Here is a 23,548-nt window from a genome sequence, read left to right as displayed (position 1 = left end):
AGATGGCCGGATTTCTAGGCATTTAGAATTTTTTCAATTGATTATTTTTGTATGTTATATGTTTATAGATATATGTTTTATTTAAAGTAATTTAGGTTTAATTTTTATAAATATATTCTTTATCATTTATTTTTAATATTATTATTTGTAAAGAAAAATATTGTGTATTATTGCGAACGTTTGAGTCAATAACGTGCGTCAACAATCAATGACAAAAAGGCATAGCATGGTCTCGTTCTACGCTTGATTAAAAATATTTTGGTGTCTCCACAGTTAAAAGATTTAGTATTTAAATAAATACGTTGTTCCATAAAACTAATTATTTATGCATTACAGTGATTCAAATAATTGTCTACACTAGCAACATTAAAATGAAGTGTCAATGTGAGCTGTCAAAAGGTTGAGATGATTTTTCGCAACAGTTTGCCATTTAAGATAATATCGTCCATTTTAGCTATAATTTTCTTTTGTGAATATTTAATATACTATCTAGTGATCGTCCAGGTTTGCTATTCGCTTGATACTTCAGTTACTTTCATTGATAAATATTGATTTCCCCATTCGCGGTTAGTGTTATTGGCCGACTTTGACCAACAAATTGACATACCCGCACAATGACGAACCAGTATACGCTATGTTCTTGGCTGACACGCATTTGCTGGGCAAGAGGAACGGCCATTGGTTCGACAAACTCCGGAGAGAATGGCAAATGCACAGAGCATTCCAAACCGCACTGACCATACACAAGCCAGAAGTGGTTTTTTTTCTAGGTGAATACAATAAAAACGAGTTGTATTGTGAGATTATTGAAATAAAATTGCTTAATAAATCTTTCAGGTGATTTATTCGACGAAGGATTGTGGTGTAGTGGATTAGAATTCAACGAATACGTCGAAACGTTCAATTCGTTGTTTGCCGTACCTGAAAGCACGACTGTGTACACTATAGTGGGGAATCACGATGTAGGATTTCATTATAGGTCTGCATATCATGATATTACAATTTTAAAATGTTGAACAATATTACTCAAAACAATTAATTATCAAATTTTTCTATTAAATTTAACGTTAAAATTTACTTTTCAGAATCACGCCATATTTGTCTAAGAGGTTTGGAACGAAATTGAAGTCGCCGGCTGTTGATATGATAACTATTAGGGGTAATAATTTTGTTATGATAAATTCAATGGCAATGGAAGGCGATGGTTGTTTTCTTTGCTCTAATGCTGAAGCAGCTTTACTCAATATTACATGTAAATATGTTTTATTGGTAGCACTGTACAACAATTTTGCCATAAAAATAACAATTACTGTCAATTTTTTTTCGTTACTATCATGACATCTATTGAAAACGCTGTGTTGCACAATCTATAAAGGTTGTGATGAATGCCACTAGGGAACGTTGAAGAATCCACCCTCACCCCTTTTAGAGATAATTTGCGATTTGTTTTGAAAAAAATATTTTTTAATTACACTTTCAATATAATTTTATACTTTCATTTATATGCTGAAATCAATTTATAATTCTAGATATTAATCGAGTTTTTTTTATTTGTGGCAAAATATTATACAGTGTAATCAAGTTTTTAATGTAACAACCGTTTATAATATCTTTAAATTTGTAGCTGTACTAAGATGTTCGAGAGGCATCGGAAACTGCCGTAATGTAAAATCTCTAGATAGATACAGTCGACCTATTTTATTACAGGTATTTAGATTGAGTTTATTTATATTTATTTAATGATCCAACGATCATATATTTACAGCATTTTCCTTTATACCGCATATCCGATGAGATATGCACCGAATCCGACGCCGCCCCATTTGAAGAAAGGTCAAAGAGGTTTCGTGAAAGATGGGAGTGTTTATCCCGAGAGTCCACTGAGTTCCTTGTTGATAATTTACAACCGAGATTGGCTCTTGGAGGGCATACACATCACGCGTGCTTCATCCAACACAATGTCAACAAGCAATCCAGCGACGAGAGCTTCGTAGAGTACTCAATACCATCATTTTCATGGCGGAACAGAAACGATCCTAGCTTTTTATTAGTGAGTCACATAATAAATTATCACACGTATGTATGCAGATATAAATTCTCACTTTATTTTTCAGGGAGTTTTTACACCTAATGATTATAAAATATCAAAGTGTCGAATGCCACGAGAGAGTACTGTTATTTTCTTGTACATTACACCAAGTACAATATTGCTTTTGTACATTTGTGTTATGCTAAAGAAAAGATTTAGATCTAAGTATCAAAAGTATTATTAGTCTTACTTTACCAATTTTTATAATACATTTGCATGTGTATTTTAATTTTAAATGTGAAATATAATTTATCTATACCACAAATCTAAAAGTGTATATTAATATTTGTTAGTACTTCTAATTCCGTTAGAAAAATCTATGTATCTAACAGCTTGGGGAACGTAACTATTTCAATCAATCATGGGTATTCCTACATTTCGATTTCACTCGCGTTTTGTTTGGCCTTGCACCTTTGTTGTTCTAGTCTTCCATTAGGCCATTTTTAGATACCCCACACAATATTAGTCCTAATATTTTGGCGGACGGATTGTGTCAGGTGGCATTTACACACAGATTGAGCCGCTGCAGTAGTATTTTATTAAAAGTTTATAATAGTTTACATGTTTATTATTAAAATATATGTGAGTGAACAATGGACGAGGCACCACCGACCGTTGTCTACCCGTCGAGGTCCACCAAGAGAATGTGCTGCTCTCCGCTACTGTTACGTCAGTGTTACTAGAGTGCCGTCAAGTTTTGCCCATAATAATAAATATTTATATAAGATACTTATATATAAAATGTTTGTTTATGCAATTAGATTAAGACAGCTAGAACTCGTTAAAATGGCTGTGACGTTAGTGTACATAGATAAATGCATATTTTTTATTTTGAGATATCGTTTGTATACAAGATAAAGAGACGGCACGAGCAAGCTATCCTAATGTACTATAGCTGGAATTTTACGTGGTATCAACTCAATTTGTTTAACCTACCGCCACCTTTTAAGCTAAGAAAATGCTCAGCGCCCCCTAGAAATCTACCCTTTTTAGTCAACAAACAGAAAGTTTTTACAACATAGTACATAAAAGTCGAATCATAAGACAATACAGCTGCTTGTTAGAATTTACCGGTTGCTCGTATGCGTGCAGTGCAGTGTGACCAGGCATTCTGGTTTCTCGATGTTTTTCATTTCTTGAGAAATGAGAATTCTCATTTTCACTTCTCGATTTTGATAAATTAAAAAATATATGAAATTATTGTGATTATAGTAATGCAGAATATTGTAGATATGATATATTTATATATGTAAAAAATCTTTACTGTTCTTGTTTTTCCCCTTCAGCAATAATCAAACACTCTTCGTCCCACATGTCACTGAAATTCAAGTCACTTTTGACGTGTTGGTTAATTCGTAAATATGTATTTTAATATATTATTAGAATCGCCTTCATTGTGTTGCATCTGGTTTTCACGTCTAAAATTAAGTTCAATAGTATCTTAAATTTAAACACATTCTTTTGTAAAAAGTCATTTCATACGGTAGAATATTTAAAAGTCCTTACAATTTTTCTAATGCTGTTTATCATTTCTTCGTTTGTGTATTAATGTAGTTTTTAGATTACCATAGCCTCAATTTGGCTACGACTAGTGGGTGATTAGAGTCGACGTGTTTGCGTCTCTATAGTTTTTCGCTGCGTCGATAAGGTTCAAGAGACGGCCAGAAGCCGTAGGGAAGTCGCCTTGTCTGGACTGTGCCGCATTCCATTATGAATATTTTTATGTAGGACGATCGAATTATTTGAGTTATTAATATTGTCTAATTGTATATAAGCTATGAAAGCAGATAATAGACATTGTAAATCGCTCTTTACCCATTTTGGTATTCATATCACCTAGCACAATAGTAATATTGTTTTTTGGACATAATTTTAGTGCTATATACTAGATGTCTTAAAAGATTTTTCTTCGGTTGGCGAAGATTATGACAAAGTTATAAAATACTTCTTCAGTTTGGATGTTGCATATGAAAAATACCATACGTTAAAAAATATAAATGATAAGTTTGAATATAGATATAGTATATAATATAAGATTATTATATTTTACATAGTATATAATAATAATTGAAACATCAGTGTTGCCGTGTTTGGACGGTCTTAAAAAATTAATTTAAAAAAAATATTTTTCGAATAAAAATAAAAACGATTTAAATATTTAATTGTTTTTAAAATGTTTTTTCATGAGAAAATACAAGATGGCGCAGGGTAGGAATTTTCGTTCGATTTTACACGTGCATCGTTGTTTTGATCGGTTATAAAGATTCAGAGTGCAAATTAATTAGGTACGTTTTAACTATTACAATGTAATATATGCGATGATTAGAAGTAAACATCAATTAAACAATGTAAACGATTATAAAACGTGTTTTTTACAGCGGCTCGACCTTCGTCATGAAAAGTTTCGCGCTCCGTCGACGGGCACCCGAGACTGAAAAGTGAGTTTATGATTTCTAATACATTAAATTTATCATCTTTAGCTGTATATGTATACGATAGTTAATAGTGCGACGAAACGTTGTTATTAATAATTATTCGAGTTATGTAGTACATTTTTACATTTTTCTTCGAAACGATAATTTTTCTCAAGGACTTGCCAAAATGCGGATTATTTGTTCGTAAATTTAATATATTCTTTGTAAAACACGATACTTATAAAACATGCTAGAACGCGTCGTATGCGAGCTATCTTTTTTTTTATAAAATTTCCATTATAATTAAGAGGAATGTTTCAAAAACAAAACTAAAGTACTTGAATAAACCACCCTCAACCCTGAATTAGTAAATCCAATATAAAGTTTCTTTAATCTTTACAGGAATGCTTCAAAGTGATACATTTTTATTTACAATTTTACATACATGTTTGAATTGGTAGATTTGTGTTATCTAGAGCCTTTTATTTACATTTATTATTATATTCCTTTGAGTCATTTGAGTTTTTTATAATGAACGTCTTTAACTCGCTTAGTGCTGAGAAAGGATTCTCATAAAAAACGTTGTGAGAGTAATCTAAGATTAATTTGAAAACGAGCTTAACTAACCAAAGTCTGTTAAACATGTCCCCCGATAACAAGCAAGTACATACGAATACTCCGTCTTGCAATGTACATACATACATATGTATATGAATAAAAAATCTTTAGTAATATAATATAATAGCTCACTTAACCTAACCGACATATTCATGTTAATGTTGCATTATAATGAAATGCGAATACATAAAATAATATTAAGTTTTGTTAAAGTAAACTTTGTATTGAATACGACGAGTGCGTTTGATCTTTTTAGTCCTGTAGAAATTATTAGAACTGTTAATCCCTTTTAGAGTTCTGGAACAATGTTTTTCTACTTTAGAAAATATATCAGGTATCTTATCGTCGATTGAAAAATGCAATATCTAACATTATAGCGGTCGGTAATAATAAATCGCCACTAACCTGAGGAAACAGACAAAAGTGTACGTAGCGAGTGTCGGGGTAATATTCTTTCATTTGATTTGTACTACGTTTCGAGATCCATACCTTACTGCCACAGACCTGAGCAATTAGTTCACTATCGAGATCAAAAAGGTGAAATTATCGTTATAGCCATAGAGTAATTAAATAAATAGAGGTCGACGCGTAGTAAAAAATCGTGCAAAGAAAAATCTAATAAGCTAGTCTATCGGTCAGTCACCTCTCCGCGTTCGCCTACGCAGTCGGTAGTGTTCGTAACGCGCATTCGACATACTTCGCATTTATATTTAATATCAAATTAAATATAAATGATGAGAATAATATTTCATTAGTAAATATTTTTGTCACGTGTTAAGGTTAGTAATAATTTAAAGGTTTTTTATGTTTTCTTTAGAACAAAAATAGCGGAAAATATGACTTACAACATTTTATGTCTTTCATGGAAGCTATCTGTTGGGACCATTAACCAAGATTGTTTTTTTTTTTCATAAAAGGTGGTTATAAAATGTTAAAACTAAACTCAGCCCCTTTACAAAACCAACCATCGTCTCCACTCTCGTCAATGTTAATTTCGAATATTGATGCTTATAATTCTCTTAGAAAAATTAATTTATTACGAAAATTAAATCATGTTAAATTATTTTCAAAAAAACGTGAAAAAATAATACATGCATTAAGGCAGAAACTTTATCGTAGAAACCAAAAAATAGTTAATTAGAAATATAGTTAAATCAATAACAGACAAAGGATTTTTAAGTGAGGAAAACGGCTTGTCACTATTAGCAAATTTTGATTCTGATTCAGCTTGTCACTATTAGCAAATTTTGAAGGAAAGAACAATTCAAAAGTAGCTAAGTATTCAGCCCGAGTTCGATTGTTTGCATTAACTTTAAGTTTTTATTCTCCTAAAGCTTATCAATATATGTTCGACAGACTTTAAATTTTAACCTCACCTAAGAACCATCGGTAAATGGTATCAGATCTTAAACGGAGATCCAGTGTTTATGTTTGAGGCATTTGAATTCATTATTTAACTAAAATTAGCAATAGAGAACGACGGTTCCCGGGCGCTCCCGCCCGCTTCCTCAGGTCGTGTGTAAGCCCTTATCTATCGGCTCATTAGTGACCCTAGTACTTGAGCGCATGCTTCCCATCGGCGCGCCGATGGTCCGCTTCCAGTCTCAACCGGAGTCGTCCCGGTGGACGGCTTCGGTTGGTTTCCTGGTCCGGAGCTACTGATGGTCTCCCGGCATCACTATCTTTTGTTGGATACGGTAGCAATAGAGAAGAAAGCAAGTGATATTTGTTAAGTAAGCTTATTCATTTTAAAGGACATTAGTTATTCAAATTTGATTTGACTTCCATATTTACCTGTCATATTAAAAACATATGTGGATTAGGTCTACTGGAGACACCACATAAAAAAAAGCGCGCCATTTATTCTATCTCAACAGTGGTGCGGAAATGAATAACGAAATGTCTGTAATGATATAATAATAATATAATTGGTGTTAAAGTAAATTAATAAAGAAAAATATAAATTAAGAGATTACTAATGTGACAGCCTTATTCGTTCGTCAAATGTCATTTTGTTCGTCCGCAATCCAGAATACGCCATGATTTTTAATATTCGTCACCCTCTCTATTTATTTCATTACTTGATGGTTCTAGCCCATTCGTCAGACTTTTCGGTTATCTTTTTTAAGTCGAAGCCGGGAGTTAATTTTGCAATTCTTCCAAATAAACCTGATGCGTTCTATCTAAAAGATCATTTTAAACGTATTTTTGAAAGTTTACTATTTAGTCTAAGTTTGTTAGCTCTCTGATTTTAAAAGTATATTGACTCGTTGCATCCTTTTAACAGATTAGGTTTGAGTTTAAACACCAAATGGACGTTTCGCAACTGTCAAATTAAGTTTCAAAGACATTTAATAGCGCCATATAATTTCACTAGCGCCTATCGGTTAAATTATATTTTCGCCAGTAGTAATATATATCCACCGGTAAAAAATATAAATTCACTGAAAAATACACACTTACTGTAACATTTATACATCGCATGTAAATACATAATGATGTTTGAATATACTTTGACTAATGCTCTATCAAAAGTCATTTATGCTTTAAACACGTTTATTTGTGAAGTAGTCGCCCAATGATTTATCATAAGAATCAGGGTGGAAAAATTGGAGCTTCATATCGCTAATCCTCTTCATCGAAATTCTTTTCTAGTGATTATCTCAAATGCCATTGTTTATATGCACGTGCATAGAAAGACTTTTTTGGTGGCTTATTATTTATCGCATCTTGTACAGTTTAATTTTCACAATAAATTAAATTAATATTTAAATACATCAGGCTTGAATATCTGTGTTTTGTTTAACTATCGCTCTTTACTCTGGCCTATACTAATAACAGGATTCTGGATTATTTCGCCTGAAACGCTTTTTTACAAGCCTTAGTAAATGAAGGATTAATGCGTAATAACAATGTGTTATTTACTTATTTTTTAAGTCTTTATTTCTCAATAATGAAAAATTAACATAAGTCATATACATATTTAAACCGTGGTCATCAAAATTATTAAACCATGTAAATCGTATGATAGCTGAATTTCTATTGAAAAGATATCAAAACAACACTAATCACATAGATAAGTTTAAAAATTTTAAAAATCAAATGTCGCTTTGTTTTATTTAGTGTAGAAGCTTATTTTTTGAATGGCTATTTATTGATTAAAGAAATGACATATATAAACAATTCTGTAATCTAATTGTCCGCAGTAAAACCGGCATCTTAATTTTATGACAAACTTTGTATTATAATGTAGGTCGAATATAATTACTATGTTTATTCATATGTTGAAAGTCAAACTTGGTATTTCAATATATTTAGTGTAAAAATGTACTAACTTTTATGATTCTTTATATGATGTTTTAAGTCTACTCTAGATTTCATAACTATATCACATTTGAGACATTTAAAATCATGAAAATGTGTTTTCAAATGCTCTACAATGTTCTTTTTAGATTTGAATATTTTACCACAAATATCACATTCAAATATAGCTTCATTATGAATATTATAAATATGATTGTAAACTGCTCGTTTATTTTTTAATTTTTGACCACAAGTATCGCATTGAAATTTATAAACATTATGAACGTTTAAATGAAACGATAGAGTTTTTTCCGTTTTAAACGTTCTTCCACATTTGACACATTCGAATTTATGATAGTGAGTTTTTACATGGTACGAAACATTTCTTTTACTTTTGAATCTCTTACTGCATATGTCACACTCGAAAGCGTCGTTACTATGAATATTATATATATGAGCCGAAAGACTTTGTTTCGTTCTAAACTGTTTTAAACACTTGACACATTGGTAATCGTAAGATAAGTTGTGTGTAGTTTTATGCCTGTTAAGGGCATCTTTTCTTTTGAATTTTTTACCACAACTGTCGCAATCAAATTTATTAACGTCACTATGAACGTTGGAATGATGCGAAAGCGATTGTTTCGTTTTGAACATTCTTCCACATGTGACGCATTCATAATCGTTGCTTTTATTGTGAGTTTGCATGTGAGCTACGAGGTGAGATTTAGTTTTCCAATCTCTTCCGCAGATGCTACAGTGAAAATTCTTTAAATTATTTTTATTATGAATTTGCAAGTGATTAGTGAATGAACTTTTTCTATCGAATACTTTGCCACACGTTTCACATTTAAGAATTTGAAGTTTAAAATTAAATAAATTTAGATGATCAGGAGAAGAGGGTCTGATATCGTCAACGCCTGAATTAATAACATCTTTAACGTCATGATCTTCTGAAATCATACATAAATATGTTAATTATATAAAATGAAAAAATATATAAAATAATAATTTTTCTAACCTATTTCCAACATATCTGTATCTTTAGGTATATTATCTTCATATTCAATTTTTACACTTTCGTGCTGAAAGTATATGGTTTTGGTTCAAGAGTAAATATTATTATTAAAATATATCGAAACATGCAATTTTATTTACCTTCACTATATATTTTTTGACATTATCCAAAGAGTTAATAATATCATCTTGATATACATTGTCTGGTTCTAAAAAATAAACAACCTATTGTAGGTATATTTTTAATATTTAATTAGAATATCAATTAAATACCTATTTTAATGTGTGTAAACATCGTACAATATCGAGTACTATAAACTTAGCCCATGCAAACGTCAAACACGGCGGTTTAAACATCACATAAGTTGACCATGCCTGGTATATACTTTTAAAATGTCGAAAATTATGTGCTTGGGATAGAGCTGCCAGGCGTCAGCCAAAACATTTTATTTTTTCATATATGAGCTTAATAAATAAACGCTTAGCGTCCAAAAAAAAATATTTATTTTATTAATATTTTTTTCAATTGCTAGGACAATGAAATTTCTAAAATCTCCAAAATAAAGAATTTTAACCAAAAAACATTTTTGACTTCTGAGAAGTTACAATTGCTTTTGCGCCATCTTATTGACCAAATTCGGTTTAAATATACTTTTACCAACACGCTTATAACATAAATCCGTACGAATATCGGTAAGGATAGTTGTCATATTTTTGAAACACAGTGTAATATCCAAGTGCAGGCAAACTATGCGAGTAATATGTCTGTCTGCACTACTTCTTCCGCTTATTTTCCCCTGAGAGATGAGTTGGTTTAGTTTATATTTTGGACTTGACACAATGAAAGTTGGGTTTGGTTAATTCGTGTAGGTTAGGTGTGCGTTTAAAAAGCAAGTGGAAGTTTCATAACTGTCAAATTGAGGTTCATAGACATTTAAGAGCAGCATATAATTTCACTAACGCCTATCGGTTAAATTATATTTTCGCTAGTGATAATATATATCTTTAATTACTCCAAATGGGGGCGGAATATATTTCGAATGAGGCCGCCATTTGATTATATTTAACACGGCTTTTTGGCGACGGACCGCTGCAGTTGTAATTTATTGCGATATGAAGTTGTTACATGTTAGTAAATAAATGGGGCGCGAGCGCGCGACAACGCGCGTCCGATTGCGCCGAATATTGCTAGTAGAGAGAAAAAACCGTCACACCAGTGCTACCAGAGTGCAGCCAAGTTTTGGCCATAATGAAAATCTATATTTAAATATAAATAGCCCCCAACAGTATTGATATTTTTTCGATTACTTAGTTCTTGAGAGATGGTATTTTAACAAAAAAATTTAAATGACACATTTTTAGCTCCTGTAGCAATTAATTCTCTTCAAACAAAAACTCCGAGAAGGTTTTTAAGCAAAATATTCCGTGAGTCAAATGAAATGTCTGAACATTCTTGGTCTGGCCCTGACTATGAATAAACATAGCACATAGCCACCCGTCATCATCCGTCCGCCAAAGAACTTTTGAAAATAAAATACACCCGAGAGAAATACTTGTATTTCATTAGAGTAATTGTACATTAATAGGCAAAGTTTACCAGTACTGCTATTAATCTAAATAAGTATATTCTTCAATTCATCCATACTTTGTCCACATAAAGGTATAAAAGACATCAGCACATTCCGAGAACACCATTCGACTCAACTCGAGGCTTAAAGAGAGCGGTTCATATCAATCATCGCCATGAGGTTGACAAGCAAAGACAATGTAGTTCTATATTGGTATAATTAAAATTTGTGCTCCTTAACGTCTCACTGTCTAAATAAATCACACATTTTTATAAGCTTTTTACAAGCCATCCTAGCAAAAATAAAAACACAAACATGCAAATTATGTCAATTTATTCATTAAAAAAATGGAACAGAGTTGCGAATTAGATCAATATATTCAAATATATAATATAACAAACAACAGTAATCATTAAATGCATAACTTTGTTATTTGGCTAGACACAGAATTTCACTAGCTTTAAGTATGTGGAAAGTGATTTTGTATCATAAGTCAATCGGTTGACTATAAAAAGTTGCATTTAATGGTATAGTCACTTTTAGACTACAAGTAATGTTATTTATTCATTCAAATCGGCATATTAAACCAATATTGTAGGCAATTGATTCTAAGATAATAAAATATAACTACACAATATATTATTTTCAACGAATAGTTATTTTCCAACAAAGTTTATTTTTTTTATATATAATAACATAGTTTTAAATATATTAGATCTGTTAATTGTATTCCGAGTATTAATTTACCCATTGCATTGTTCTTAATTACTCGTCATCTTGATGTACATGTTATAACGTGAGAATATCTTAACATTAACTAGGCAAATATGCACGGTCAAATCACTTCAGTTACAGTACGCACAAATATAATTAATGAACACTGAAAAATTATTGTATGTTCGTTGTTGGTAAAATATTAAAAATTAAATAATTTGTATGTTTAATAAGTATTTTAAACTATTTATGCAAGGTAAATCTTGTTGCCAATTTATATAATCCTCAATAGATGCGTTGCAGTTATTCATGTGATGTTCACTGTTCAACGCTCACTAGCACCTAGCTTGTGCAACGCTTTTTTTTATTGGCTCTACGACTAGGTTGGTTGTCAAACACGCTCGTCTGTCAGTTCTTGTTCATTGACGATGTAACTAGCTAAGGTGACTAGACGTACTCAAAAATGTTGTCCTTCTTAAGGAGAAATTATCAAAATTACTTTTTTCTAACTTCCGAAACAATTTCTCTTCCTCAAAAAAATTTCGGAAATGGCTTTGTACTAAAATCTTTTCTCCTTTATCCTCCTCAAACAAAAATTTTCAATATGGCTTTTTTTATTTTTAGTGTCTAAATTTAACACTTTAACTGTAACATATATAACAATAACATATGTTTTAAACTCTTAAAACTCAACAAATTGAACAACGTATTCTCGAAATAATCGTGGAGATAGAGATAGGAAGTGGTTAGCTTATCACAGATATTTCATTGGATCCCCCTTGCTTGAAGCAAATCCATTTATATGCCAGTTTTTGTATTGATTTGTTAAAAAATCATAGGTTTTATAAAGTACCAGGGCCGGTACGAGAGTGAGGCGAGCGAGGCACTTGCCGCAGTAGAATGATGAAAAGGGCGCCGCATTGGTCAAGTCAGTGTAATAAAAAAAATTGAGAAAAGAAATATGTTTATCAATTTTATTGTCGTAACAAAAATTACAGGAAGGCCTTTTTTAAATTTAATCTTTGTGAGTACGATTTCATCGGATTTTTTGACTTAAGCAAATTAAATTATGATGTGGAATTGAGTTCAGAATGTGAACTAAAAATTAATGGCACTAAATTAAGGAAATCTATGTTGAACATTTTAGATAAATTAATATAAACATTGAGGATTGTGTTGAAATAATAAATAAGCTTATATTTTTATGACTGATTACGCTACATTGAAAAAAATGTGGGTATGTGTTACAAATGATAAATGGCCCCCACCCTGGCAACTTTCTGGATACGCCCCTGGTAAGAGGAAGGTTAAACAAACATGACATGAGAACCCCCAGAAGTAAAAATCAACACTGGCTTTCGAAAATGTATATAAAATACATTCACCAGATTGACTAATTGTGGTTAATATTACTATAACCATTATTCACCACTGGAAATATAATTGTTCGCAGTCAAACGCGTTAATAAATTCAATGGCATTATCATGCCTAAAAGATAAGAAATATTTTGTTCTCAGTTATTCGCGTAAGACATGGACTCATTTATGGATTGCCACCCTGAAGAAATACCTATTCGCCAGTATACATGGGGCGTTCATTAGGGAACGGGGATTGAGCACACGGCTAATTGGCCGAAATAAACCTGTTCACTATTCATCAAATTCCTTTCACACACTGACTATTAATCTACTCGATTCTGATGACCAGTGCGGGAAGGAGTTTATTTTTGCTTCCGTTTCAATATTAGGAATTTCCAAAAAAAAACAATCCAGTATTTTATTAAATGGTGGACATTTTGATCTCTGCATTGTGATCACCATGTTTACTCATATGGTTCTTAAAGCCGGCCATAGTTTTTAACACTTTATCGCATTGGACACATTTGAAATCGTATAAATGGGTTTTTACATGGTCTGAAATGTTTTTTTTGCATTTGAACGTTTTACTGCACGTGTGACACTCGAAAGCGGCGTCATTGTGAAGATTATAAACGTGCAACGCTAGGTTTTGTTTCGTCTTGAAGGCTTTCACGCACTTGACGCATTTGAAATCGTACGTCTTGTTGTGAGTCGTCAAGTGTTTAGTGAGCGCATATTTACCTTTAAACGCTTTACCGCACTTTTCGCATTCGTAGTTGTAGAAACCCGAATGAATCTTTAGATGACGCAGGAGATAATGCTTCGTTTTAAACGCTCTACCGCACTTGACGCACTCAAAATCGCATGTCTGAATATGAGTTTTCATATGAGCCAAATGATTAGATTTGGTTTTTGATGATTTGCCACAAATGCCGCAGTAGAAGTCCTTTGTGTCACTGTGGATCTGCATGTGTTTCGTGAGATTGGTTTTACATGAAAATAACTTACCGCACGTAACGCACGCAAAGTCTTTCCTTGTCATCACGATAGGATCGGCGTGTTTTGTTTGCATATGAAACGTCAGCGATTGGCTACATTTATAATACTTTCCACACGGGACGCAGCCGTAACTATAAAAATCTACGTGCGCTACCTTGGCGTGTTTCGCAAGATAAACTTTAGTTTTAAATACTTTATCGCACTGTTGGCACGTAAATCCGATGTCACCGTGTACCACTTTCACGTGCGTCAAGAGATAACTTTTAGTTTTAAAAACCTTGTCGCAAAGCTCGCAATTAAAATCGTAAGATTCGTTATGAAGCTTCTTATGTCTCCAAAGCGATCTTTTACTTTTAAACAGCTTCAAACACACGTCGCACGGAAAACTAAAGTGATCACTGTGAACTTCCATATGCGCCGAGAGATAGTATTTTTTCTTAAACTCTTTTCCGCATATCTCACAATCGAATGGTTTACCACCATCGTTATGCGGCTTAGAGTTAAGCAAATCGAAATTATGCATAGGAACCGGACCGTTTAGGTACTGAAACTGTTGGATATCACTCAAGTCTGTCTTAGTAACTTCATGCAGTTCTGAAATCACATATTATATCACTCATATATCTATACCTGTTAATAAAAATATTTTTCATACCTATTTCTAACATGTCATCAACAGCTTGAGTTACATTTTCTTGTGATTCGTTGCTTTCATATTCTACCTTCATATTTTCATGCTAAAAGTACACAAGTGTTTTTTATTTAAAGTATTGTATAGATATATTTAAACACGTATATTTATTTACCTCAACCATAAACTTGACATTGTTCGAAGAGTCGATAGTTTCGTCTTGTTGTTCACCAAATTTTGATTCTACAATATGTGTAATACATGTATTTTTACCTATTACATCAGAATATCTGCTTTATACCTGTTTTAATGAAGTACGGAAGAGACATCATAGCAATAATACTACTGCAGTGTATACTTAACTCAACTATACAAACGTCAAACATTAATCTAAACAATGCACAAATCGTCCATGTTATTTTAAAATTAAAATAAATAAGATAGAAAGCTTTAAAAATCGCAAAATTATTATATTACATATTTAAAAAATATAATTTCTAAATAATTATTTAAAAATATTTTTATGTAATAGTGATTATTTATTTGCGTCAAGTCATCGAATAATATAAGACAATAAATAATTGCAAAAAAGAGAGGGAGAGCTATATATAAATTTTAAAAAATGAAATAAATTAATTGATTTAATTCAATAATCATAGCATTGTAAGACAATTGTTGCCCAAAAAACGTTTCTACTTTTGTAGCTATGTCTGATTCAAAATATACATTTTTATATCTGTTTCAAAGATTTTGAGAAAGCATTTGATCGCGTAAAACATGATCATCTTATAAAGGTTTACGTTTTATTGGGCTAAATGGCTTCAAATTAAACAGCTGTAATAATCATGGAAGGAGAACAACCAGTATCAGACAGCGATGCGCTTTTCTTCTACTTTTTCAATATATACTCCGAAAGCAAATTTAAAGAAATACTTCAGAGACAAAAATAAATAAAAGTTAGCGGGTAGATAATTCATGGTGACGGGTGGCAATTATACATAGATTGAGCAGCTGCAGTTATAGTTTTATTAAAAGTTTTTTAGGGACAGTGATGGTGGCGGGTGGCAATGAGACACAGATTGAGCCGCTGCAGTAGTAAATTTATTGACGGTTACAGTTGTTTACATTGCAAGAGGCGCGCGCGCGGCGGCACGCATCCGAACCCTCGCGGGCTTGCCGGTAGAGAGAGCGAAAACCGTCACAACAATGCTACTTCAGCGCCGACCAGTTTTGGCCATAACAAATCTATATTGGCCCCCATAGTTTACAATTTAGTCACATGTAATTTTATTATGTGAATGATCGGCGGACGAGGTCCCGCCGGTCGTCCTCTTCCAGCCGAGGTCACGTCAATGTTACCAGAGTGCCGCCTAGTTTTAGCTATAGTCAGCCGTAGCAATGATTTTGCTGCCCTTGGCAAATATCAAATATGGCGCTCCTTTATGTCATCTTTTTTTAATAGCTAAATGGCATAAACCTAATTTAAGAATTATTTTATTATATGTTTTATTATTATTATTTTGCTGCGTATCTTTGAAGCCATATATATTTATTAGTTCAATTTGGATATACGGTGATAAATAATTGTTATGGTGTTTATAGTGGAAATCAAGCACATTTCTCAGGGTGATATCAAATTTGCTCACAAATTATTATAAAATATATATACATACTATATAAAAAATATTCCACAATTATCTTTATTGATAATATCACTAGTCTCACCTAATGCTTATTTTGTTTAGTTCGAAATAAAATATATTTCCAAATAATGGTCAATGTGTCTCCATTTTAAAAATTATCGTGTTTAAAATTAGCAAGTCGGGTTATTAAATTATAACATTTTTTTATAAAAATACAGAATATTTAGGAAAAACCGCAAATTTTAACATATTATTTATGTATTCTGGATTTCTCGCGTTTGTCATATTTTTATGATATATATTTTAGATGCGCATATCTTGTAAATGCCCATTATTTAATATATTATATTTATATAGATTTCAATTTACTGCTTTGATTTATTTTTATTTTCATGAGATGAAAAAATGGCAGATTCTCAATATGCACTTATCAATGAAAGTATTAATTAAAACTGCTATCAAGAATATGATGAAAAATTTATTAAAAAATAATTTAACTCATCTCGTAAAAAATTGTAATCGTGAAATTTGAATATTAGATCACCAACAAACCCTGATACAATTTCTTAGTGCACAACATCATGTCAAAAAATGCAATGAACTACGAAATATTTCCATCGTTCGAAATAAGTCATTTTCACACATCTGCTTCATCTTAAAACTGCAAACTGAACTTTTCGAACCATTGCAATTTGCCCAAATGAATTCATTAGAAACGGTAACTTATAAACAATGTATATAAATCATCTTAGAACCGTTATAAAAAGTAGGTAGAATTTGCTGAAATCATTATCGTCGGATTTCGGCTTCTTTTCGTGTTAATCAAGTCCATAGTTAAAAAAATGTCCTGCATGAATAACCCACTAAAGTTCCTTTGTTTAAGCTTTGAACGAAACCCTTAATAAATGTATGGTTTATATTGTATCTTTATTAGCAAGTTATTACAATGTACTCGAACACCAAAGCGGTAATAAATATTTTGATCTGTCACATATTGTATTGTGTGTGTTCATTTGTAATTTAGTGAAATTTAATAAATAAATAATTATCTTTTCAATTTATCAAAAAAAAAATGCATTTTAATTATAAATTGGTGAATATTATGACTAAAAGTAAATAAAAAAACATTAAACATTAAAAAATATTATTGAGTTTATTGAATACAATAAATTAACAATTTTAAATATAATTATTAAGTAATATGAAATAAGGACATTTTCATAATTTTTTGATGTATTGCTGTGTTCTGTGTGAGAACACATTGTTTTATTTGCCATGCACTCCCATTCACCCTTATTTTAAAATGTCTTTTATAATAAATATCATTTTGGCTTTTTTTAGGCGTTTCGACTATTCACAATTATTGTTATAGACGAGAATTTTTTTAATCTTGTAAATATTTATTATTAGTATCACTCCTAATAATCAGTTATAAATTTAAGTAAAGAGATAAATTTAGCTTTTAATTCGTTGCCTAAAAGCGCTAAATGAGGTTCTGCTCGATCAGACGTTAACTTCACTATGAACAATCGAAGAACACGAAGGGTTGCACCTCGCTTTGAATGTTACATTTATAATCGTACGAATCTCGGTGTATTTTCATATGGTTTGTGAGGCGAGATTTAGTTTTCAGCGCTTTTCCACACTTGTCGCAGTCGTAATCGTTAGAATCGACGTGTACCGTCTTCAGGTGTGTTGCTATTGTATATTTGCTCTTGAACGTTTTACTACACAAGTCGCATTCGTAGTTATAGATGTCGCTATGGACTTCCATGTGGCGGAGTAGGTACGGCTTCGTCTTGAACGCTTTTCCGCACTTGGTGCACATAAAGTCGCAAAAATAACGATGCGTGTTTATGTGCGTTTGAAGGTGAGATTTAGTCTTGAACGCCTTTTCGCATATATTGCACTTGAAGTCTTTCAAACTAATATGACATTGCATGTGCATGGTGATGAATTTTTTGCTTTTAAACATTTTTCCGCAAATGTCGCATTCAAAATCGTACGAATAGCAATGCGTCGTCTTCATATGGAATGACAGTTGCAGTTTGTTTCTAAACATCTTGGAGCATATGTCACATTTGAAGTTGTAAGAATCGGCGTGCACCGACTTCATGTGAAACGACGCGTACGCTTTAGTTTTAAAATGTTTTCCGCACTTTTCGCATTGAAAGTCATAATCGACGTGCACATTCTTCATATGCACTTGGAGGTAGCATTTAGCTTTAAATATCTTACTACACTTATCGCATTTGAAGCCGTAATCGACGTACTGTATAGCGTGAGCATGCTTTAAATGGGTGTTGAGGTAGCTCTTGGTTTTGAATATCTTTTCGCATTTATTGCATTTAAAGTCGAACGATTCTCTATGAGTTTTTTTATGCCTATTTACTGAGTTCTTGCTTTTGAACGTTTTACCACACTCGTCACATGTGAAATTGTTCGATTCACTGTGACAATCCATATGCGATAAAAGGTAAGCTTTTTTTTTAAATTCTTTTCCACACAGATGACAATTGATGCCTGGTTCGGTTTTTATCTTTATTTGCCCTTCTGGCGGTATAATTGAAAACGGTTTCATATACCCATAATCATTCAAATTAGGATGTTGCTTTGAAACTAGATTATTTTTGAACGAAGCTGGATAATCTTTGGACTCTTCGAAAGACGTGTTTATCTTAATTATATCTTTAACATCAGGCAACTCTGAAATTATGAATTAGTTTATATTATAAGTGACAAATTATATGAGTGATAAAAGTTAAACAATTGAAATATTTATAAAACATTAAAACTGAACCACTAAAAAATAAGCTGCTATCAAATTGGTGATTATAAACTCGTTTAAAATGCATAGAAAAATAAAATAATTCAGTATTTTACGATTTAATTAATAATTTAAGGCAATGTTCCAAAGCTTCCGATTTTTTTGAGTGTATAAGTATCACATACACTAACTCGGTATGTTGCAATATTATAACACATTAAAAAAAATTGTACGTTTAAATGTTTTTTTCAAATCGTTTTAATTTTACTCTTTGTAAGCAAAAGTTTCATTACAACTGTCACATTTACACAAGACACTGTTAATTTTGTCAACTGTAAAAGATTGTTCAAACATAATAGAAAGATGCAAGCAATTTTATATTTTTATCATTTATAGTTTATTATTTACTAAATTAAAATTAGGGAATAAATGATTTGAAATTACATTTTCAAGTAAAAATCATGGTTTATTAATGTGTCAACCATTTGTAATGTCAAACTACTCAGTCATACAAATCTGAGGAGTTATGGTTACGAGAAACTCATTTCCTCCGCCAGACACTATAGATACCAAAGATACGAAACATGGCCCGGCACAGAAAGGAGCTAACAACCTTAAGGCTGATGCCAGCGCTTTTCCCTTAGTTTGCTGAGCCTCTTCAGCAGGTTCCACCCTGCAGAAGGCTCTGCGCCAGGGCTTCGCCCTTGTCTGATGACACCAAGCGGTGCTCTTAAAGGTCTAGACAAAATTTAGCTCCACTACCTCTTTCAGAGGAGTAAAGACTCCAAATAGAAGTATTAAATTAAAAAGTTATTTTTAGTATGTTTAATGCGGCAGATGTACAATATTTTTAATTAAGGTGCCTATATGATATTTATAGACGTGAAAATTGCAATGTCGAAACTGCAAATAAGTGTTGCTTTATCGTTATTCTAAGTGCAATTTATATCTGTTTTATCTACTCTGCTCATATACATATTATAATCGCAAGCTACTAGAGGTATTCTTTTTTGATATTACTTCTAGTTTTATGATAATGTATATGTGATCAAATAATATCTTTAGCTTTATTGGTTTTCCCACTTGTAACTATCTTAAAATATCAGTTAAACTATAATTAAAAAAAAATCAAACTCATAAAAAATAAAGCTTTATTGCCGTACTAAAATATTTATCACACTAATTATGGTGCAAAGCATGGGACAATGTTGGTGAAGGATAAGAAACGTTAACAGGTTTAGAGAAAGGATCTTTAGGTTATTAGAATGCTGTGAGTAACAAAAATCCCAATTGAAAAACATTTAAAGGAATCTTGATCTATTGAGTGAAAAAACTCCTGAAGTAAAAGCCAAGTTTAGGTAGATCGCTGAAAAGATTTTGCTAGGGGCTGAGTCGCGTTATACGTTACTCTTACAGGACAAAGAGCTAAGGAGTAACCTCGTCCAAATAGCAGTAAATTATACTATAATAAAGTAATTATGTTTCTAACCCATTTCGAACATATCGTCTATTTCTTTCACAATTTCATTGTTACCATCATATTCTTTTTTGATCCGATTAGGCTAGAAATATATAACAATATTATACATTTAAAACAAATCTTTTATATATATATATATATATATTTATATATAGATTTGTTTACCTCAATCGAATATATATTTTGTATTTCTGAAAATATAATTATATGTGTAAAAAATTCATAATTTACAAATATAAAAGTTATATTTCTAACCTGTCTCATCCACTCCATTGATATGTTGTTCATCACTGATGTTTGATTCTATCTTTATTAACACAGGCTAGAAATAAATAATATCAAATGAAATAAATAATTGACTTATCTTATAATATGTCTTTATTACCTCAATCATAAATTCATGGTCTGTTTCTGAAAATGAACACACGTCAATTGTTGAATAAAAATATTGTATATAGTATAATTTTTAATCTAACCTATTTGTATCGTTTCTGTTTGTTTAACGCGGTTTTCATCGCCGCTCTCGTACTCTATCTTTATGTCTTCGGACTAGGAATATACAAGAAAATGTCAATTTTATTTATGGTTTTGTAAAATGTAGCTATACCTGTATTTTTATAAACCTTGATTAAAAACTGAACGTCGTCTAACATTTGTTGCTTTTTTCCAACTGCAGTGCCTACAAATAGTGTCATGTAAGTAAAGTAAAGTATAAGTGTGCAATTATTATTGATTTTTATTTTTATACTTGTTTTAATATATTGTGGAATTGACATTGCACTGAATTGGGTATAAATACGGTAGTTTATCCCAAACCAAAAGTCAACCACAACAAACGTCAAACATATTGGCCTAAGCACTGCAACTTCTCGACCATTTCGTGATCGACGTATAACCAATGTTACGCATTGTTGTTTCGTTGCTGTTTCAAAATAAAAAGTGTTGAAAAAATATTTTAGTCAGCAAAACGACTTTATTGCGTTTTCTATTTACCGAAATATAGCTTGAATATACTTTGAATCCAAAGTAATATCTATAATAGGTAAGGATAGCTATCATATTTTTAAAACATAGTTTAGTCTGTACTTTTTCTTCAGCTAATTTTTCTCAAAGAAATGAGTTGGCTTAGTTTGTATTTTGAAGCTGATCTAATAAAACTTTTGAAACTATAATTAGTTTTAGAACTTTCATTGTGTTATGTTTGGTTTTGAACAGCAAATAGACGCTACACAATTAGAAAATAGAGTTTTACAGACATTTTAGAGAAGCATTTAATTTCACTAGCGCCTATCAGTTAAATTATATTTTTGCGAGTAGAAATATGTATTTAGACTTCACTGGTGAAAATATAATTTCACTGTAACATTTAACATACTGGTAAGTATGTAAATGTATATATTGCTACGGATAGATTTGTTATAATCAGATAAATTATATTTTCACCGGTAAAAATATATATCTACCAGTGAAAATGTAATTCGATATGATTTCACTGAAATAAGATATTTTCGGAATAAACTTGAGACCGTTTTTTTAGATTTTTTCGAATGATAACCCAAAAAACTCTAGTATAGAATCAGGAACGTCATTTCAGCTTTGTAAGTGTTTAACTGGTCACATTTGTAAGTGCTTAGACCAATGTGAATGTATTTGTTTTGACAGTCCGCTGACGCTACGATGTCACTTGAACCAGTTTTTAACATAACTGAATACACAATTAAGGTAAACAAATTACCTACTCATATATGCAGCTAAAAACATGCAGGATTCAAAATATTATATACTTTCAAGGTTGAAAATGTTAAAATTGAACACGACGGCAGCACTGAAGATACACAAAGGCCAGATGACATGTTCGAAGCAGGTTGGAAATATGTTTACGTTTGTGTTATAATATATTTTATTTTTAAATATCCGGTAATTGTATTTTTAGAAACTCACGATGTTAAAGATATACTGAAAGAGTTCCCTATCGACGAATGTTCCAATCCTTCAGAAACACAAGTAATAATAATCATAACTATGCTTCAGATCGCATGTGATTTTTGGTGCTCGCGCACTTATAATTCTTTGCTCAGTCAAATTCGCTGCTATAATATATTTATATATATTCATTTCAATATATTATTGCAATGTGTATAAGATGACTAATGTGAGGTGGCTGATTATCTAAAGACGAAGCTCCGTGGCTTACTGTAGTGTTCTTTTATGATAGCTTGATCGACCAAGAGCAAATCCCAGGCGCTGGGACCTATCTGTGGTGCGTGGTTACATTTTTTCTGAACCCAGGTCTTTCAAGTATTAGTCTGGATAAAATCGATAAAGAAAATTCAACTGATAATTTTTAGATAACAAGAAAAAGTAGAAAGTTTTTTTATTAAGGTTTCACTATTATAAAGATATATTGCAATTACATTGAAATTAATATTGTAAAATAAATATATTGCTGAATCTAGTTAGAAAGTATTTAGTCATAAACTTTAGCTATGGGTATGAATAATAGTAAAAAGCATGTAATTATGATAGAGCAGTATTGTATATTTAATAAATTGTAGTGTATTTTCAAAATTTAATTTATTGAAATAAATTATTTTTCAATGATTCTCAAAATATGTTCCGCATATTTAAAAATATAATACTTCCAAACAAAATTTTAGTATGACTTAAGAATGTTAATGTGCTTTGTTTAATTCAAAGCTTCAACAATATTTGTCATAAATTAGTATACAAAATAACTGATCAATATTTCAAATCAGAAAAGGTAAAATGCTAACTGTGTACTAGTTTTAGTCAAATAAATAGTATATCGCAAACTGTGGAGATTTGAAAACTAGATAGATGATATTTACTGATATACTGCACATACTATTAGTTTTAATATTGTTTTCTATTTTTAATAATTAAAAATTCTCACTTGTAGGATGATTCGTTTTATAATGAAACATATGA

The 23,548-nt window shown here is 31.3% G+C and overlaps 3 protein-coding genes across 4 annotated transcripts; 1 reads left to right on the top strand and 2 right to left on the bottom strand.

Annotated features, from left to right (window-relative positions):
* Positions 1-317: 317 nt before the first annotated feature.
* On the top strand, positions 318-2,354 carry PGAP5 (Per1-like protein PGAP5). Its single transcript, XM_088203688.1, has 7 exons — positions 318-504; positions 572-770; positions 838-979; positions 1,086-1,252; positions 1,625-1,707; positions 1,766-2,050; positions 2,115-2,354. Exons 1-7 carry the CDS (start codon positions 406-408, stop codon positions 2,271-2,273), a joined length of 1,134 nt encoding a protein of 377 aa, XP_088059814.1. The 5' UTR covers positions 318-405; the 3' UTR covers positions 2,274-2,354.
* A 5,687-nt stretch (positions 2,355-8,041) lies between these two features.
* On the bottom strand, positions 8,042-9,810 carry LOC148225938 (uncharacterized). Of its 2 annotated transcripts, none has more exons than XM_088204360.1 (4): positions 9,712-9,810; positions 9,580-9,647; positions 9,443-9,506; positions 8,042-9,374 (listed from the first exon to the last, which is right to left on the bottom strand). In XM_088204360.1, the coding sequence occupies exons 1-4, from the start codon at positions 9,731-9,733 to the stop codon at positions 8,452-8,454; spliced, it is 1,077 nt and encodes a 358-aa protein (XP_088060486.1). In that variant the 5' UTR covers positions 9,734-9,810; the 3' UTR covers positions 8,042-8,451. The 2 variants fall into 2 exon arrangements, with proteins under 2 accessions (XP_088060486.1, XP_088060487.1); XM_088204361.1 differs by having other exon boundaries at positions 8,042-9,371.
* Positions 9,811-13,366: 3,556 nt separating this feature from the next.
* LOC148225937 (uncharacterized) lies at positions 13,367-21,465 on the bottom strand. The gene is made up of 13 exons (XM_088204572.1): positions 21,348-21,465; positions 21,223-21,278; positions 21,076-21,148; positions 20,985-21,010; positions 20,855-20,921; positions 20,765-20,790; positions 20,609-20,681; positions 17,880-19,058; positions 15,436-15,445; positions 15,011-15,099; positions 14,885-14,952; positions 14,734-14,815; positions 13,367-14,672 (listed from the first exon to the last, which is right to left on the bottom strand). Exons 1-13 carry the CDS (start codon positions 21,373-21,375, stop codon positions 13,501-13,503), a joined length of 2,949 nt encoding a protein of 982 aa, XP_088060698.1. The 5' UTR covers positions 21,376-21,465; the 3' UTR covers positions 13,367-13,500.
* Positions 21,466-23,548: the final 2,083 nt, after the last annotated feature.

Source organism: Plectrocnemia conspersa, unplaced genomic scaffold (assembly GCF_051122295.1).
Source record: "Plectrocnemia conspersa isolate PC_06_02 unplaced genomic scaffold, ASM5112229v1 ptg000014l, whole genome shotgun sequence".
Lineage (NCBI taxonomy): Eukaryota > Metazoa > Arthropoda > Insecta > Trichoptera > Polycentropodidae > Plectrocnemia > Plectrocnemia conspersa.
This window is presented reverse-complemented; position numbering and strand designations above follow the sequence as displayed.

What these genes read in the sequence shown, in the direction of transcription:
- PGAP5 (XM_088203688.1), top strand. Translation starts at nt 406, where the DNA reads ATGATTTTTCGCAACAGTTTGCCATTTAAGATAATATCGTCCATTTTA. An exon ending in ACTATCTAGTGATCGTCCAG is followed by an intron (nt 505 to 571) that starts GTTTGCTATTCG and finishes ATTCGCGGTTAG; the next exon opens with TGTTATTGGCCGACTTTGAC. An exon ending in AGCTTTACTCAATATTACAT is followed by an intron (nt 1,253 to 1,624) that starts GTAAATATGTTT and finishes TTAAATTTGTAG; the next exon opens with CTGTACTAAGATGTTCGAGA.
- LOC148225938 (XM_088204360.1), bottom strand. Translation starts at nt 9,733, where the DNA reads ATGTTTACACACATTAAAATAG. An exon ending in GTTTACACACATTAAAATAG is followed by an intron (nt 9,648 to 9,711) that starts GTATTTAATTGA and finishes TTTATTTTTTAG; the next exon opens with AACCAGACAATGTATATCAA. An exon ending in TACAGATATGTTGGAAATAG is followed by an intron (nt 9,375 to 9,442) that starts GTTAGAAAAATT and finishes GTATGATTTCAG; the next exon opens with AAGATCATGACGTTAAAGAT.
- LOC148225937 (XM_088204572.1), bottom strand. Translation starts at nt 21,375, where the DNA reads ATGTCAATTCCACAATATATTAAAACAA. An exon ending in ACCATGAATTTATGATTGAG is followed by an intron (nt 20,922 to 20,984) that starts GTAATAAAGACA and finishes ATTTATTTCTAG; the next exon opens with CCTGTGTTAATAAAGATAGA. An exon ending in AGACGATATGTTCGAAATGG is followed by an intron (nt 19,059 to 20,608) that starts GTTAGAAACATA and finishes TCATAATTTCAG; the next exon opens with AGTTGCCTGATGTTAAAGAT.